Below are 16,624 nucleotides of genomic sequence, written 5' to 3'. Positions count from 1 at the left end.
TTACACCTTCAAGAATCCATAGGACAGGATAATACTTACGCAACATTTGTCTACTTGTGTGCAAACCTCTTACTTGCTTTGCAGTGGTTAACCTGTAACCTGTAAGAAATCCGTACAAATTAGAACTTTTGATTTTAGGGATATTTTCAAGGATTTAATGCCATAATTGCATAATAACCATATCTCTCTTCACAGAAAAACAAAGTGGCCCTAGTGGTCAGGTGAAAGATGTAGTGGGGAAGGATACTGCAGTAACACCTGCTCCTAAAAATGTGACTACTGAAGAGTTGGCTTGGAAAGAACAGCCTGTATATTCTTATCAACAGATTAGTTGTTTGGACAGTGTCATCAGGCAAGTAACCAGTGTGTAAATTAGTCTTAACCTCCAGGCCTAAGATTTGCAGATCTAATACTGTTAAATCATTGCCTTTTAGGTACTTGGAGAGTTGTAATGTGCCTGGTACATCAAAAAGAAAATGTGAACCTTCATCAAGTGTTGCATCACTGAGTTCTGGAGTTCATGAACCAAAGCCAGCTGATAATGCCATACAGCCCTTGGGAGGTATCTCTGTCACAGCTTTTGCTTGATTTGATTTTTGCTAGCGGATAGTGGAATGTTACTGTTTTGCAGAATAATAACAAGTGTAGCTTAGGCATGACCTCATAGCCGTTTTTTCAGTGTTAGATGTTGGTGAGCTTGCTTCTGTCATGAAAATATTCCCTACAATCAAAATACTGCTTAGTTGATTGAATATCAGAATTGTAGATGCAATAAGCACATTTATAGTGTACAAAATACAGCAGGAACCTGAGTTTCAGGACTCGAATCATTAGCAAATGTAAAGTTTGTTTCACAATTAGGATTTGTAAGAACCACCAGCTGAAGAAGCTGGCAGTTAATTGATTGCAACAAGAAATAGGCATATTACATGTGCATTTTTCCTTTGTTGAACTAAAGGAAAAGGAACAAGAGAGGGTAAAATGCGTGTTGTGTGAGGCGTAAGAATCCATTTGAAAGGGGTATACAGAGATGGAAATAAAAGATGGGGGGATTACTGGGGGATAGCTATCTAAACAGTTAGCTATAGGCAAAAATGTTAAAAAAATTTTTAGGACTTAGGTATGGCATTGATAATAGTCCCTGTCCTGATGGGAAGCTAAAAGGAAGAATGTGACTGGTTTGTACAAAAACTGAGATTCGTAAAGAACTGTGCGTGAGGTACTTCCCATTCAGACCCATATAATGGTAAGGTTGAATCAGCAAGTGTCTAGTGGAATCTCCCAGAAATTGGTCTCAGGAACAATCTTGTCTGTACTTCTTTTTTGATGAGCTTCATAAAGAAGTTTTTAATGCAGCTTTTAGAATCAAATTGGAAGGTATCAGTGCACTTAGGAACAGAGTGTCCTGTAGAAGGAATTGAAATGCATTGAGAAGTAGGGAGGAGGTGGTAGCATCATTCAGTTAAGAACACAATTTCTGCTGTCGTTTGGAGTATACGCACCACTAGTTGACCAGAGGAAATGTAAGTTCATTGGGGCAGTGATGACTGAGAATAGTGAAGCCACCAACATACTCTAGTCAGGGAAAGGGCAAATTTTAGCTCTTAAACATGTTACATCAAGTATTCCAGCTGGAGAAGGAATGTTTTAATGCTGGTTCATGAGGCACTGGTGTGACCTCTGCTGGATTTTCATGTACGGCTTTCAAGTGAAAGAATAGGCAGATGTTCAGAGCGAAGTGAGCCAGCTAATGACAGCAATTAATGTACAGTAACGTGGGAGCTAGGTGGGGCTTAATCTTAGGCTGGAAGAGGCTGGAAACTTGTTCCAAAATTGTGCCATGAAAAAAAGTGAACACCAGGAAAGAACAAAAAGTCCTTCATTGAGAAGATTTGGTTTGGCTGTATGTGACAGTAGAGGATTGGATTTGGTTGTTCAGAAGTTGTTCTGTTCGTGAAAGGTTCTTAGTGGAACGCATAAAGCAAAGTAAAATGTTCATTTTGTGGTTTGTCAAGCACAGCTTAGCCTCTCCTCTACTGTTTTGCAACCCTAGCAGAACATAACTTGCATTTGCTCTTGTTTGTGTTCAGTAAACTACAAATTAACTTATTTTAATAGATCCTGCTGTGTTGAAGGCATCTGGTAAATCAAACGGTCCCCCAGTGGTTGGTGCTCACTTAACATCCTTGGCTTTACCTGGCAAGCCTGAAAGTGTTGTGTCTCTCACAAGTCAGTGCAGCTACAGTAGCACCATTGTTCACGTTGGAGACAAAAAAACGCAACCTGAATTAGGTATGGTTTTTGTTAATAAACTTTCTCCAAAATGGTGATTGCTAGCAAGTTTAAACTTCAGATGGGGGAGCAGCTGGTATCTGCTTGTGATGTGCATTTTCTTACAACTAAAATGTACCTATGGAAAAGGAATAAATAGGGACAGAATTTGTATCTTAAACTTGCTGCAAAATTATTACAAAAAAGTAATAGCTAAAAAATGCATATACAAAGCTGCTTTTACTTCATCTTGATTTATTTTTTCCTCCTGTTTTTGTAGAAATGATAGAAGATGGTCCAAGTGGAGCAGAACTTGTAGATAGCCAACTTCTTGCCCCTCCATCCAGCTCTGCGCATGTAAATCAAGAAAAGGAGCCGTTTAAAAAACTGGGACTTACAAAGGAAGTCCTTGCAGTGCATACACAAAAAGAGGAGCAGAGCTTTTTGAATAAGTTTAAAGAAATCAAGAGATTTAATATTTTTCAGTCCCACTGCAATCACTACTTACAAGATAAACCGAAGGCACGGGCTGGTGAACGTGGTACGGCAATAGTTTTCACAATAAAACTTGTATTTACATAGGAAGCAAATCCTCCTGAGCAGGCACTTCCAATTTTAGCTGTATTGTGGGGTCACTGTGAATAGTGACAGTTGCATGCTATTTTTGAAGTCCTCAGAAAGTTTCTTTATGGTAAATACTGCTTAAAGAATGAGGGTGGAAGATAGCTCTTAATGTAATAACAAACATCCTGGTAAGGTTTTGATTTTTATCTGTTCACTGTAGTACTGCTGTGATGTATCTTATTTTCAAGGGATAAAAAACATGCTTTAGCATGTTTGGTTTACTTTATCTATGCTTGTATTGCCTTGCATTTCTTCCTTCTGTCCTTCCATCTGTCTCTCTTTTCAGATCTGTGGTTTGGTTTTGTTTTTAGCCCCTTTGCTTTACATCCAGTTCCACCCGTTCTGCTGTTGTGCAGTTGGTGAAACAAGCTGATAATTGTTTGGTTGCCTCTGACTTAATAATGTGATCAGTGGGAGGCAAATGGCACTGACTAGCTGTAATAGTGAGATTTTGTTTGTTTGTTTATTAGGACTAGGAACTTCTGATCAGTGTTTTCAGAAAGTGCTTGATACTGATCTGACTTCTGTTCCATGTCAAGTCAGGACTGAAATGGGAACAGAGTTAGACACTGCTAAGCAGATTCTTATCTTCCGTTTTTTATTTAAATCAAGGACCTGCATAACTATTTAAGAAACCTGTTCTGGAACCCTTCAGCCCCCTTGCATTCTGTATTCTCTGTAAACATTCAGCCCATCTACATAAGCTTTATACAAATTAAAAGTTTGAGCAGCTCTTAGTGCTGGAAGATATTTTATGAATTTCCTCATGTCTGTGATCAGATGAGCTGACAGCCTTCACCTAGGGAAGAGTTGCTTGGTGCAGACTTCTCCTAAAATAAAGTTGCAAAGGTAGCATGCTTTCCCCCTACACCTCCCCCTCAGGACATTCTTTTCTTTGTGTAGTTTCCTTCTGCTTTTTTTTTTTCCCTCACCTTTTCAATTACGGACCTGCATAACCTTAACTTTCTAGAAATGCTTTCAGCCATGTCCCATACTGCTTTTACAGAATTGTAGGGGGTTGGAAGGTACCCCAAGAGATCATTTGGTCCAACCTCCAACAATTCCATTCTAATTTCTGGGTTAATTAGAATTTTGCCCCTCTGGGAGCCACTATTTTGTGGCTATGTTTTTTTTGAGTGATAGACATTTGAGCCTGAATTGGTCCACTGCTGCTCTCTTCTATGATTTGTCAATGTTTTCATTGCCCAGTTAGCTCAGCTCTTGTGCTGAGGTAAAAGTGAACCTGATCCCTTCCCAAATGCTTCCATGTGCATAGACTAAGTCCAGAACTGCAGTTTTGAGCAACTTCTAGGGATGACAAGGTGGAAGGGATTGACTAGATTCCAAGTAGTAGGATCCTTCCTGATGTTGTGGGGGTTTTTTGTTTGTTTTGTTTGGTTTGTATTTTGCAGGTGGCCGTGGACAAAGAAATGGCACTTCTGGAGTGGATCAGCCTTGGAAGAAAAGTGGGAAGAACAGGAAATCGAAGCGGATTAAACCACAGGAGTCTTCAGACAGTACAACCTCTGGAACTAAATTTCCCCATCGGTTCCCCCTTCAAGGTTTAAATGCTACTGCTTGGTCACCATCAGACACTTCACAAGCAAGCTACTCAGCAGTGTCTTTTCCCACTGTTATGCCTGCATATCCGCTTCCTGTTTTTCCAGCAGGAGGGACTGTGCCACCAGCTCCTGAGACTTCACTCTCTGGTTTTAATCAGTTGCCAGACTCCGGGAATACTCTCCCTATGCAACCCCCCCAATTCTCTGCACCCCTCATGACACCCGTTGTAGCTCTAGTGCTCCCCAACTATGTCTACCCAGAGATGAACAGTAACTTGCCCCAAACGCTGTACCACAGCCAACCCGGCTTCCCTGCCCATTCCACTTTCTCCTCGCAGACAGTATTCCCAACGCAGCCGCCATTCGCTACCCCCAGCCCTTTCCCACAACAGGCGTTTTTCCCGACGCAGCCATTCCATTACAACCCACCAGCAGAGAGTGAAAAGGTTCCTGTCATGGAGCCACGAATTGAGCCGTCCCGTTCCTGCACTCCACAGTCAGTGGGTCCTCAAGACCAGGCTTCACCACCCCTGTTCCAGTCAAGGTGCAGTTCTCCTCTGAATCTTCTGCAGTTAGAAGAAACCACAAAAACCGCTGACAGTGGAGCTCCTGCGGGTTTACACGGAGCTTTAAGTGAGGAGGGGGCCATAGGCAAAATCATGACAACCGATAACTGTAGTGGAAAAGGATCCTTACCAGTAAGTATGCAGATGAGTTCTGGGTGGTTTGTCTCTCCTTTCTCTTTCTATATTTTTGTCTTCACATTCTTGAACATATTTGAAGTTGTTAACATGTAGAAATGCCTAAAATTTTGTGGGGTTGTTGTCGTGTGTCCCCCCCCCACCCCCCGCTGTTTCCCTGTCTCTGCTACATCACTTTCAGCCGTTTCACTTGAGGGATCTGTTTTTTAACGTTAGACAGTAATTGGTCAATAGAATTCCAGGAGATGGACTCAAAAGTGTAGTTAGTAAATTCCAAACTTCAGCAAATGGAATAAAATTTTAAATCCAATTATTAGAATAGTCATACTGCTTTGTTCTTTTGAAACTACACTAGGAAGCTTGGAAATACAGCCTGAAACAATTTTGTTCCACACATTTAAAAATATGAATATGGATAAGCCCTCTGAAAAGCACTGAAATAGATTTATTTTTTTTTAAAGTATGTGCACTTTATTTTTAGCAAAAAGTTTTGGACTAGTGAATTTATGTGGAGGGGGCAACAAGCTATAATTGGTCTGAAATAGGCTTAGTTATTTGATGTGCTAAAACAATGCTGAACTATTTGGTAACTTTGTGGTTTTGTATTTATTAGCTCATTCAGGTTTGATGAATCAGTTTAACAAATAACATTACAGAAACTTCAGGTGGAATAGTATGTCCATAAAGATGTCTGTGACAGGAATATGTAGGCTAATATTCACATTTTCTAAAGGCACCATGAAGTGTCTGTCTCTGTAAATGCGGTGGGGTGGAGTTGCAACCTAATTATTTTAGACTGGGTCCTTCTTCCCTTCTGCTTGTCTTGGTCTGTGGCTTGCAACTGGTCTTTGCATCAAATGGTACAGTTACAAAGTAGAACTTGGGTGCACTGCTGCTACAAGGAGAGCAGGCATTGGAAGGGGGGTGGATTTTAGGCATGTTGGAGATCTAAAGTACTGGAAGTAATTCATAAAAAGCATTACTAGTGCTGATACTAACAGATACTGATTAAATGACTTTGTTTATGAAAAAGAAAGCATGTATCATAAGTGTGTCTCTACAGTAGAAGCCATAAAGGAAGAGGAAGGAAAGTGAGAAAATGTTTGAACATTTAGTAAGCTGTTCTCCCTGGTTTATTTTACCTAATATTATTTATATTGATTCTTAAGGGGCACAAATAGAGGGAGAACAGAGAGAAAATGATTTTGTTTTATCTGTGTTTTTCTAGACAAACTTGCAGGCTTGATAGATTGCAAAAACGTGTCACATTCTGTGTTTACATGATGTTATCTCATGATCCTGAGAACAAATACATTTTGTTTTCTTTTTTAAATAAAAATATCTCTACCATACTAGTTGTGTAAATGTCGCATCTGGAGACAGTTTCAGGGATATATGCATCCAGGGCTGTGTTTGGACTCATGTATCTTGTGCAGTACACAACATCTCTGAAAGATCTTATCTCTGTAAGGACTTGTGCTGCTGTATAACAGTGCATCTGTGACAGTCTGGAACTCACAGCATGCTCTGAGATGCCTCTGCTGGATTAAAAGAATCTCAATAACAAAACTTAATAGGAATAATTTTGCTGGCAAATTCTTTTGAATTTCCTTGAACTCCTAGATCCTTTTCTTTAGAAACCTGCAAAAGGAAACTTTCTATAATTTCCTCATTGCTTACTGGGAAACAAAGGCAATGTGGGCATTAGTTCAGGATAAAGCTAGTTCTCTCCATTATCATTATCTAGTTCGCCAAGTTCTGTCAACCTTAATCTTGAATATTTAATCCTCAAACTGATTTGCAGTGAGGATTGGTTTAGGTTAGAAATCTGCCAAGTTAATGCTTTTTCCCTTAAAAACATACAAATAAATTATCTTGCCTCAAAAGCTTGTGTCTGGGAACACCTTCCTTCTCCTCACACACTGAGCATAGTAACAATAATGGGGACTGTTGATGCAATTCTCTTCGAGCTAGATTATGGTAGGAGGAGCTGCTAGTATGTCTTAGATGGCTTGTGTAAATTCTGACTTGTCCAGGACAGCAGCGGCTGTCAAAGCTGAATAGCAAATGTCTTCCTTACTTCTTCCGCACTAAACTATATATATATATTTTAACAAAAATTAAATTAAAATCCCAGTCTTACTGAAGGACTGCTTCTTGGTCTATCAGTTCAGTATTCTCCAGTTGGTCTTGGCACGTATTGTTGGTGTTTGCCTGTCTTTGAATAGCTGTGTAAACATTGGAATACAAAGCAAAATCTATTAATACTAAATGTAAGCTGTTAGTAATGAAATAGCCTTGGGTTTGGGGTTTTTATTTTATTGTTTTCCACTCCCCTTTTTATCACTAGGCTGAATCTCCAATGGATGCTCAAAATAGTGATGCACTCTCAATGTCAAGTGTCCTGCTTGACATTTTACTTCAAGAAGATGCGTGTTCAGGCACTGGTTCAGCTTCCTCTGGGAGTGGTGTATCTGCAGCTGCTGAGTCTCTGGGGTCTGGATCCAATGGCTGTGGCATGTCGGGCAGCAGAACAGGTATCACTGGCAGCGAGTATTTTCTTGACAGTTTAGAATTGGAGCACGAGGTATTGCAAATATCACCTGAACATCAAGTGCTTTATATAAAAATATTTATTGTCCTTAATTCTCATTATATAGTTTATTCTAGATTAATTTTTTTATCACACAACATGAAAGTTTTTTCCGTTGTTTGATTTACAGCGTAGAACCTTTTTTCAAGCGTGTGTAAAATAGCTATTAAAGTATTACATATGCATGACATACATTTCTCTTTCATGTTTCATTTCAGAGTTTTTAGTTTAAGTTTGCTAATTATTCTCTTGAAATTTGATGTAGACTTAGCCTGAGAACTTGAGTTTAAAAATATTAATGCAGTTACATAGGGGTGGAAGTTCCCTCTGTTTAAAAAAATGAAATAAAATATTGTTTGAGTTCATACTTTCAGTTCTTATTCCCTATTTTCAACAGCATTCTGATAATCTAGGTATTTGACAATTGATATTGAAACTTTATATTTCTTTTTAAAGGCAGTAGTGAAACTAGTCACACCAGCAAATACTTTGGGAGTATTGATTCCTCAGAAAATCATCATAAAACCAAAATGAAGGCAGAAATGGAAGAAAGTGAACACTTCATTAAATATGTCCTTCAGGACCCTATATGGCTTTTGATGGCAAACACAGATGACACTGTTATGATGACTTACCAGATACCCTCACGGTAATTCAAATATCCTAGTCCTTCATGAGCTGTATATGTGCTGGGGGGAGCAGGGTCTACAGAAGGAAAGCTATACATGAATCTCTCAATAGAAGTAAATTGGTTTTAAGGTTTAGCTCAGCATCAAGAATCCTTGCTTCCTTTATAGTTTTTGCACACTACACAAAAGTTTCTCAAAAATGAAAAATTATTTAATCAGGCATAGCTGGATTTTTAGATCAGTTACCTGAGCTGAAATTAACTGTGGTTTGTTTTGTTGGGGTTTTTTTGGGTTGTTTTTTTTTTTTTTTTGAAGCTGTTTTACAGTTAGTGATTTGTAACTAGTAGCCTAAGAAATCCTTGTAGTCTGATTTATAGATCTGGGCAAGTATGCTTAGATCTAATAATGTTCTGTAGCATGGAAAATCTGTACTCCCTGCCTGTTGTCCTTGAGATGCCACATTCAGTGGAATGCTCCTTTCTCTGCCTTGTGAGTTGTTTTGTTGGGTAATTTTTCCCCCTGGATATTACTTCTAAATATTCGTTCTTCTCCATAAATTCCCATTCAAATAGGACAAGGGATTAGAAGGTAAAAATCATAATCTTTCTAATAGAAAGAACTTTTTTTTAAAAAAAATGTGTATTTCCTACGTAGATAGCAAAGAGCAGGTACAGGGTGACAAGTCCTGAAGGTTTTAAAAATCTTTTTGTTGATATTTCTTGAGAGCAGTGAATGATATTTTGAAAGGAATAGGAAGTTTCAGTAGAGACAAGCGGAAGAGGGAAGGAAAACAAGCTCTCAAAATACGGAAGTGTAGGGATGATGGAGGGGCCAGGAATAGAGAACACATTGTAAAAGCCTTAGAATGTTTCCCTATATTTAAAAATACCCTGGTGTTTCTCAGGTTTTGTAGCCTGAAGGGCTGACAGCTATAGATGGGGATTCGAGTAGGCTAAGAGTAATAAAGCCTGCCAAAGAGAACGTGGTGCAAAACAGGATGTTGTCATAAGAATTGTTAATGTCGTTGTCAGAGTGTGGTGCCTGAGAAGTGTAAATCCAACCTGTTCATAGGTGTGCTGTCAGGAAGAAAAATAGTACTGGATTTCTTGGAACTTGCTTTCTGTTGTCACCTTTCATAGAGGTGTACAGCTTGTACATTTTTGGTGTGGTTGTGGGGTGTTCTTAGTTTCTGCATCCAGGTGCAGGGAGAGAGAGAGAACGTTGGCTGCTGAAACAGAGCAGTGGGTTCTAAATTCCTCCCTCAGTCCTGAAGTTTAATGCAGTCTTGATGACCTCCTTAAACATATCTTACTCTGCTTTAGTATCTCATACGTGCATCTACTGCCTGTCCTGGGTTGTGCTCCCAGTGAAGGGGAACTTGCAAATTACTGCCCCGTCAGCAAAGGGAAACTGGAGTTCTTGGTGGTTTTACAGCACTAAGAAAACTGGTTTTGCTGATGGGATTTGGAAAGACAGTGAGCCACCAAAGACGTGTTAAAGTTTGCAAATGCAGAAAGTTGTTGAAATAACCACACTTAATAGTCTTCCAGTGTGAGATTTATAACCTTAACGTTCCAGAGCAAAGAAAACGTTAGTATTTGACTGCATAACCTTATATAGGCATGAAACTGATGAAGCTCAATTTTGAAATGCATTTCATTTTAGAGATTTGGAAACAGTTTTAAAAGAAGATAAGCAGAAATTAAAGCAAATGCAGAAACTACAGCCAAAATTTACAGAAGAACAAAAGAGAGAGCTTATTGAAGTTCATCCATGGATCCAGCAAGGTGGACTGCCAAAAACTGTTGCTAATTCTGTAAGTTTAAATGTTAGTTACTTTAGCATGTTTAACAGTGCTTAAAGTATTAGCTGCCTATGTTAGGCTTTTCCTGTAGCAATGAAAACTGTGTCAGTTATGCAGAGAAAAAAACCCTGAAACTTCCATGCAGTGGTTTCTGGCTTGATTTAATTTGCCATAAATCATCTTTCCAGTGGGCAAGTTGAAGTGTAGTGGTGAATAGAGTATTAGAAACTTCATTCCTATTTCTGAATTTCTAAATTCCTATTTCTAAATTTTCTAATTTCTAAATTTTCTAAATTCCTTTAGCAACAGAGCCAGAAACTTCATTACATAAAACCCTCTATTTTGTGCACAGAAACTTACATCGTTGCTTTCTAGAAAGTACAAAATCTTTGGGAGTACACAGTTCTCTTTTTCCTGTCAGAATTCTCAGGCAGGATCATCTCTTGCCTTGACTCTGTAAGTGAATTAATGGCTTGAAAAGGGAACAACAAAGAGAGAACAGAACAAAGCATCCTTGCAGTTTTATTTGTTGTCTGTGTATTTTGCTTACTCACACCTGATTGTACTTTTTCTCCCTAATCTTCCCATCATTTGTAGCTTTTCAACACATTCTCATGTGCTCTTTACAGAGAGCCTCTGCATTTGATTGTTTCTAAGTGTCAGCTAACAGAACTGCAGTGGAACCCTTACCCTGATGTTAGTGTTCCTGCAGCGTTAATACTGCAGTGTAAGCGCAGAGTTGCTTCCATCTGACTCAGCGTAGTACTGACGGGCCAGCAGTGGGATGGAGGAAAAGGTTGAAAGCACGTGTAAAATGTCAGCATCCTAAATGTCCTGTGATGTAACTGCTTCCAGTAGAGTTCTCAACTGCTTGTATTGGTTTACTACACATTATAAAATGTGTGTGGGAAGGCTGGGGAGGGGAATGTAGCTGCTGGTAGTTGCAGCACAGATGGAACGGCTCCCTTGGAGCTGGGGCTTGCGTGCAATTAGGCTGTTGTTTGGAAAAGCTTGCTGCTGCTTCTTTGACTCAGGAGTGTTTCTCTCATTTTCTTTGTTTTAGGAATGTATTTTTTGCGAGGACAATTTGCAGAGCAATTTTTATACGTCCTATGATGAAGAAATCAATGAAATGGACCTTAATGAGATGATTGAAGACAGTGGGGAAAACAACTTGGTTTCCCTGAGTCAAGTCAGTGAAGAACAAACATAGCCTTTGAGCCTGTTGTTTTCAAAGCTGCTTCAAAACTACAGTGATGACCCTTAAAGGTTTTAATCTTGTTTCCAGCAAGATGAATCCAGCTCGTAAAAACAAATGTGTTTTTCTTGCTCTAGAAAAGTCATTTGTGAATGAATCTCTTTTTAAATGGTGGCAATCTCTTCCCAGTAAGGACATTGTTGAAGATGGTATAGCTTTTCTTTAAAAAAAAAAGACTTATATTTTGCACTTACATGCCTCAAGTATTTCTTTATAAACTATAGAAACTTTCGTTGATGCCTACTGGTTTTTGTAGGGTGGGTTAATGAGTACTGAGAATCCCCTTACGAACACACGGTTCTTCAAATCTCCTTTCAGTAATGATTCAGCATTATAAATTGTTCTAGCAATTTTGCATAGTGGCTCTTTAGCATTGTTCTTAATATTTGAAGTGGTCCAGCATAGTAGAAGAGATAACCTTCAAGCAAATTCACACTTGTCCTTCTCATGCCATCCTCTTTGTTTGTGGGGTGGTTTTCTTCTATAATTTTGAATGTAGGAACCATTTTTGTCTCAGAGAAATGTTGAACTCATTTTGTAAGATGGTCTTGGGTTAAAATACTTAAGTGAATGTGTAGGAAAGTACAGGTGAGTGCAGACAACTCTGTAGCCTTTTGTTTAAATGGACACTGCAGTACTACGAACTGTTTCTTACCTTGAAGCACCGTTTCTGAAATTTATACACAAGAAATCTTTCTGCTTAAAGATTTTAAAAACTAAGACCACAGGGGATGACTGTGTGTGCTCCAGTGACCAAAGCTGGGTTCAACTTTAAACCATTATTTCTGATTTGCTCTGTCAGAAGGTTGGCCATCAGTTTTTCCTGTGTGGCTAAACAAACATCAAACTTGTATATGGCAAGAGAGGATTAGGCATTTCTTGTCATTTGAAGATAGTTGTGTTTTGTTTTTGTTTTGTTTTTTTTAAAGTGATTTTGAGAATAGTGTCGACTTTCACTATATTTAAATTGCATAATCTAAAACTTAGTGTGGCTGGAATCCTTTGCTGTCAAGGATTTAAATTTAATGCCTCTGAGATTGTATTGACTTGAATATGTGTACTTTATGTTGTGCTGTTTATACATGTTGGATGTGGGAGGAGAACAGAGAAGAGCAACTTTAATATCGGTTACTTAAAGGGCATTTAGTTGCAGTATCGCTAGATGTCAGCTGTAGCACTTGGGGTGGAAAACACAGAGAAATTCCATTAAGTTTGATATGTCTGTCTTAAAATGTTGTTCATGGAAAGCATTTCCTTTTTTACTAGGATAATATTTCTATTCACTGAATCTTATGGTTATTTTCATTCGATATGAATGTTTCTCTTCGCATACAGAGGGGATGTGAAGTTAGATCTGACGCCACCAAAACCATGCAGAAGTGACTCTGCTATTTGCTTAGTGGAAGAAAATAATTTGTGTGAAGCAATTAGTTATTAATTGGACAGTGTCATGCAGAAACTTGCACTGGGGACAGGCTCTGCAGATAGCAGAGTGTGTGAACTCGTGAAACAAGTAGGATCATAGCTGAAAGAAACAAGTATCCTAAGGGTAGTGTGAAGCACTACCCAGCAAGATCTGATTCCTGTCTTTAATAGTAGCAAGGTCAAACAAATACATGTAAATATAAACTGAATGAAAAATTTAAAATGTTGGTGTTCAAGTCTGATGTATTAAATGTTTTAATCATAAATGGAACAGTGCAGCTATACCAACATATTAAATATATTCCATTTTTACATGTAAACACAGATAGTTCTAATTGGACCAGGGTTTGGGAAAAATAAAAGCTTTATATAAAAGGAGTGCATCACAGTTATACGGATTATTTTCAGGGACTTCTCAACCACTTTCAACTGTTTTGCTTTAGCATGCTTTTTTTGGCTTTTTCTTTTTCTTTTTTTAAAATTTGTTCTTTTTTTTTTAATGACCATCTTGTAACCATAACTTAGTGAAAGGAAGAGAAAAGTATATTTAGAGCATTTTGTGGATGTGCTTACTTATGGACTTAATCTTGCATCCTTAAAGTGTTTGCATTTACAGGGTGGTATTAAAATATTTTCCTGTAACTTTAAATCTACATGCCTCCATTTATAGATAAGATTCTGAAGCTGTAATTTTTCCAAACTTGTTGTAAGATGATTTATTTGTGATGACACTTTGTCAACATGTCAACAATGTTTTCTGTACACTGTGCAATATATTTTGGTTTTGCCACTTGTGACTAATTTTTATGACTTTGCTTTTTAGAAAACTGGTAAATAAAACAGATATATTTTTAATTGCCTTTTTGTTCCTTGAGCCCTCTGCTCCATGTAAGAAGCAAAAAGATATGTGTCACTGGTAGCATGTGAACTGGTATGTCAAACTGAGGAGCTTGGTGGCTCAGTTGTGGCTTGCTGTCCTGAAGTAAGGTGGTTGCCAGCTTGTCTGTATATTTAATGGTCAAATGGAACATTGTACATCTCTTCACAACCATGTACAGATTCAAATTTCCTACCTGAAGGAGCACATGCAGCTGGGCTGCCTGAGTTTGTTGTTCAGACCCACCAGAAGATGTTGTTGTTTTTGTTGTTTAGTGCCAGCTGTGGATGCTAGTAGCTCAGAGGTAGAGAAGCCCAGTTAGGCCCCTTGATTTCGCTTTGTACACTGATGATTAGTCTTCTGTCATGGTGTGAAGTGTCATGTTTTGTCAGCTAGTGTCCTGCCCTGGGGATGCTCTTGTTTTATACTGTGAGTGCAGAAAGTGGTTATGTTGAAGGCTTCTGTTTTCTCACTTTGAGCAGTGATGTATTTTAATGGGCTAGGGGTGCTGCTTTGGACCGCCCCTCCAGTTTAGGAGGTACTCATGTTGAGACCCTCATTAGGTTGTCTTTCCCTGTGACTGTATTTTTGAGTGGTCTGCAGGTTTTTTTTAATACAGATCAAGCTAGTGCAAGCCCTAGTTTGGTCATGAGGGACCCAGATATTTGTGAGCTGCAAGATCGAGGTGTGCTGTACCACAAAGTGGTTCACCATGCAGGTGAATTGCCTTCACAGCAAGGGTAGAATTGTCATGTTGTGCACTCTGTTGCCAAGACATGCGTTTTAAAGCATCCTTGTTCAACAAAGTCCCTTTGAAGTCTTCTGAATTGACCCTAAATCCATGGGCAGCTCTGGGTATGTGAAGTCTGAGCACACTTGTATCCTGATAGCACCTTGGTTCCTTGCTGCCCTAAACGCGCAGAGGAGAGATGTACTGACAGAGCAGTTTACAGAGCTACAGATCTGAGTGACTCAAAGAATGTATCGTGCTACATCACATCTGGATGTAAGCTTTGATAATTGGCCTGTAATGTTGGGAGAACCAAAGTGCTGCCAATGCAGTAAATTACCAGGTAACAGTCCACAGTTGTTCTTCTGGTAATTTCTTGTGATTGTAAATGTTAAATGTGGCTTTGGGCATTCTTGGTGATGTGTCTTCTGTCAGCACTCAAGGGGTTGCTCTGCACTGTTGGGAACAGGCTTTGTCAGAGGGTTTCTCCCAGCTCAGCAGCCCCTAGGCGTCACTGCTGTCCTGTCACTGTCTGGCAGGGTTGCCACCCCTGGTTTTCCTCTACTTAAGATGCTTGTATTTTGGGGCTACCGGTTTTGCTGTGATGTTATTTGACTTAAAGGGAGAAGATTTGTGGTTTGCATTTTAAATAGGGCGATGAGAAAACCAGTAATGAAGAGCTGTTGGCCCAGTGTTAGTGAATGTAAATAGAAACTTTGAGTGGATTTTAGTCCCCTTACCAGCTGTTGCACATTTAGAGGAAAAAGAAACCCCTCTCTTTTCTGGGAATTAAGATACTGGATTGTTCTTTGGTCTCTCTAGCAAGGGTGGAAAGAACGTAACGCATTGATAAGCCTCTGACTCAAAGAACAGGGTGAAAGGAGTTGGAAAAGCGACAAACAATGTTTGTAGGTGTCATTTCCAGAAATTCCAGTGTTCAAGTGTTGTTAGGAACTTGAGAAATAATTTGGTATATTGAATGAAGTAATAATGAACAGCTCACTGGCTCCTTTTCCTTGGGGGCTGTGGAAGTGGGATTTTTAGGGATGGTACACAAAGTGTTTAATAACTTTCTCAGCACGCTTCACTGGTACCACTTTAAAAACAAACCCTAAACAACCAAACACTGGAGCCAAACAAATCCAGCCAGGCTTCCTAAGTGAAAAGAGTAAGACAAGGTAGAAACAGAGAGAAGCGAACTGTTAATCATGGGTGTTTCTCCTGGCATCTGCTGAAGAAACCTGAGGTAGGTCAGGCTCCCATGTGCAATAGCAGTGTGTGTGTGATGGGGTTTCCTATGGGATTTCTGTCCTGAGGCACAGTGGAAGGAGCAGTTGAGGTGGCAGGACCTTTGCCTCTGGTGTTACTCGCAGGATGTGAGTTTACACCTGTAAAAAACCCCCAAACTCAAAGCAAACAAATCCAACCCAACAAAACGCCCACTGTTGACACCGCTGGATTAACCAAGACAAGCACATGGATTGGTATAACCAATGGTGCATTTCCAGGGGTGAGCACGGTGATTTCTGTGCCATACAGAATGGGGAGGTCAGTAGCAAGAGGGGTCTGAACACCTGCCGGAGCTGGGGTAGGTGGGGAGCCATGCACCATCAGCCTTGGAGGAGCAAGCTGCTTTGCCCTTCATTTGCTTTAACTAGATGAAAGGAGACAAATCTAAGCGTGGATTAAATCCTGGAGTATCAGGAATTTTTTTCAAGGTGTGCTTCTCTCTGTGTTCTGTGTATTGGTACAGTAAGACCAAACACAGTGAATTTGAACTGTTGTAATAGTCTAAGCATAAAACTGCTTGTGTTGCTGTTGCAGTGGGAATTTAAAAAATTGTACTTCTGTCCAAGAAAGCATTGGCTGTAGTATATTTTTGGGGTCTTTTTGGGTTTGTTTTGGGGTTGGTTTTTTTTTAATGTTTTGGCCATCGCTTGCCTAATATAAGGTCTACTGCTTTCTCTTCTGTTTTCAACAGCTGATTCCCTCTGAAATCTCTTGTGGCCCTTCTTGCACAGGGGAAACTAAAGAAAACCAAACCTGGAAACCAGGAAAAAACCCCAAACAAATCAGCAACCCAGTCATGAAAGTGCTGGGTACATCTAGCAAATGTGTGTCTCTAGCTTGCTTTAATATTTATTTGTCTT

The 16,624-nt window shown here is 39.4% G+C and overlaps 1 protein-coding gene across 1 annotated transcript in view; it reads left to right on the top strand.

Moving 5' to 3' along the window:
- The window catches only part of PER2 (period circadian regulator 2), a gene marked incomplete at its 3' end in the record, with an annotated part of 30,183 nt that extends 18,786 nt beyond the window's left edge, over positions 1-11,397 (top strand). The window contains exons 14-22 of the mRNA XM_084267276.1: positions 196-352; positions 435-562; positions 2,119-2,292; positions 2,552-2,812; positions 4,308-5,155; positions 7,509-7,695; positions 8,208-8,400; positions 10,046-10,196; positions 11,248-11,397. Of these exons, the coding sequence (XP_084123402.1) occupies positions 196-352; positions 435-562; positions 2,119-2,292; positions 2,552-2,812; positions 4,308-5,155; positions 7,509-7,695; positions 8,208-8,400; positions 10,046-10,196; positions 11,248-11,397 (2,249 nt within the window). The remainder of the gene's footprint in view (positions 1-195; positions 353-434; positions 563-2,118; positions 2,293-2,551; positions 2,813-4,307; positions 5,156-7,508; positions 7,696-8,207; positions 8,401-10,045; positions 10,197-11,247) is intronic.
- Positions 11,398-16,624: the final 5,227 nt, after the last annotated feature.

Source organism: Gallinula chloropus, assembly GCF_964237585.1.
Source record: "Gallinula chloropus genome assembly, chromosome: 8".
NCBI lineage: Eukaryota > Metazoa > Chordata > Aves > Gruiformes > Rallidae > Gallinula > Gallinula chloropus.
This window is presented reverse-complemented; position numbering and strand designations above follow the sequence as displayed.